The sequence below is a fragment of the Cupressus sempervirens genome, chromosome 4 (genome assembly GCF_028749045.1).
Source record: "Cupressus sempervirens isolate cs-2001-9-10 chromosome 4, ASM2874904v1, whole genome shotgun sequence".
Lineage (NCBI taxonomy): Eukaryota > Viridiplantae > Streptophyta > Pinopsida > Cupressales > Cupressaceae > Cupressus > Cupressus sempervirens.
The window spans coordinates 365,329,112-365,330,794 of record NC_143121.1 but is presented as its reverse complement, the minus strand read 5'-3'; the positions used below and the strand labels follow the sequence as shown (position 1 = coordinate 365,330,794).

At 48.4% G+C, this 1,683-nt stretch overlaps 1 protein-coding gene across 1 annotated transcript; it reads right to left on the bottom strand.

Moving 5' to 3' along the window:
- Positions 1–286: 286 nt before the first annotated feature.
- Positions 287–1,272, bottom strand: LOC149561572 (acidic endochitinase SE2-like). The gene has a single exon (XM_089823808.1). The coding sequence runs from the start codon at positions 1,245–1,247 to the stop codon at positions 294–296; it is 954 nt and encodes a 317-aa protein (XP_089679934.1). The 5' UTR covers positions 1,248–1,272; the 3' UTR covers positions 287–293.
- Positions 1,273–1,683: the final 411 nt, after the last annotated feature.

Below are 1,683 nucleotides of genomic sequence, written 5' to 3'. Positions count from 1 at the left end.
AGTACAGGTTGCGTCAAGCAACGAGGTCATTACGCATCGGCCGAATAAAACGTGCCTGACTAGCCACTTCATCCCATTGTATAACCTCGGGAAGCGGTAGGTCGCGTCGAGCCTAGTCGCAACGCTAGTGGATGTTGTATTTAGAAATTCTTGTACCAGTTCGCAACCCGAGTTACAGCTAGGGGAAGCGTTAAGGCATGATTTTAGTGAGACTGTTGTCAAGGGAAGTTTGTGCGCATAAGCACCATATTGGCTAAATCAGTGTCAAATTGAGATGACAAGACTATTAAATTTTAATCATTTATCATTATTTTTATAAGTACTACATATGGTTTAATCGGTTGTCGTACTGCTTCGACTAGAGCCGAGCTATAACCGGTTTGTTCATCGTAGTACTTGGACCACAGCATTACTCCTCCATATTTCAGAGAAGCCCTAATCTGAGGCAGCACAGTAGAGGTGAGTGCGTCTGAGGGAATGAAGCCACTGCCAGCAGCTGCAGAGGAAGCGGGAAGGCCAAGGAAGAAGCCTCGTGCTTGAACAGTTGTAATAGATGTGGCCCACTGGTTCCACGCATTCACAAGACTAGTAGCATCCCCATCGGCATACCCGCAAGGGGGATTATTGTAGAACTGAATCCACACGTAGTCAAACAGACCCGTCTTCAAGGCCGTACCAAGAGAGGCGTCGGGATAAGGGCACTGCGGAGCGGCGCTCAGATACACCTTCTTCGAGGACGTGCTAAGAGCCGAGATAGCCCTGGCGAGATCGTCCCAGTGCTCTGTGGTGGCTGCAATATCAAAATCTACGCCGTCCAGAACGGCGTCTCCGAGAGGCCCGGAGCCCGAATTTCCTCCGAGATAGTTGTTCCAGAGATACTTGGCCACGTTCTGAGCATCCTCTGCGGAGACGATGGAATAGTTTCCCGAGGCTCCTCCGAGGGAGAGAAAGACCTTTACGCCGCTTGACTGGCAGGAGGTAATGTCGGCGCTGAGAGATTGGCATCCTCCGGAAGAGGGGTCGCAGTGGCCTGCCAAGTTCAGCACCGGCGTTTGCCCGTTGCCAAATGTGGCGAGAAAGGAGATCATCACAAATGCAAAGTTGCCGCTTGAGCAGGTGTCGGCAAGAGAGGCTTCATTGCCATTTTGGCCCCAGTATATCGCTATGCTTTCCGCGGCCCACGCCCCGTTGCAAAGCAGAGCAAGTGCAAAGGCGATTGACGCTGTTTTAATGCCGCTTCTTTCCATGGCCGGAAATGAAGTTAATCTGCGTTGGTGGGATTGGGCTCGGATATAAGGACATGTTCCAGCCGTGTCGTGTGCGGCAGATTTTTCTTACACGGGAACAGTCGCCGCCGGACTTGACTTGGCCGCGTAGAATATCTGCACTTACAATGACTTTCTTTCTGTTCAACGAGCCAGTCCCCATCCCACTGAATGCGGGCGACCTTTTCTTCTGAGATTAGGGTGAAAATTATGAAATTAAACTGGTGTCCGACAAATGTTTTAAAAGTAACTATGATTAAATATGTCCTTTCCACTATTCTCACATAATCAAATGTCTTTTTTCTTTATCACATGGAGCTAAGAAAAAATTGGACAACAAACATGAAAAATTGTTTAGGCAAATCACATTCCCCAATAGAAAATTGACATTTTCCAAATGGAAAAACATATGCAAATC

Excerpts from the sequence above, each read along its gene's own strand:
- LOC149561572 (XM_089823808.1), bottom strand. The coding sequence starts at position 1,247 with ATGGAAAGAAGCGGCATTAAAACAGCGTCAATCGCCTTTGCACTTGCT.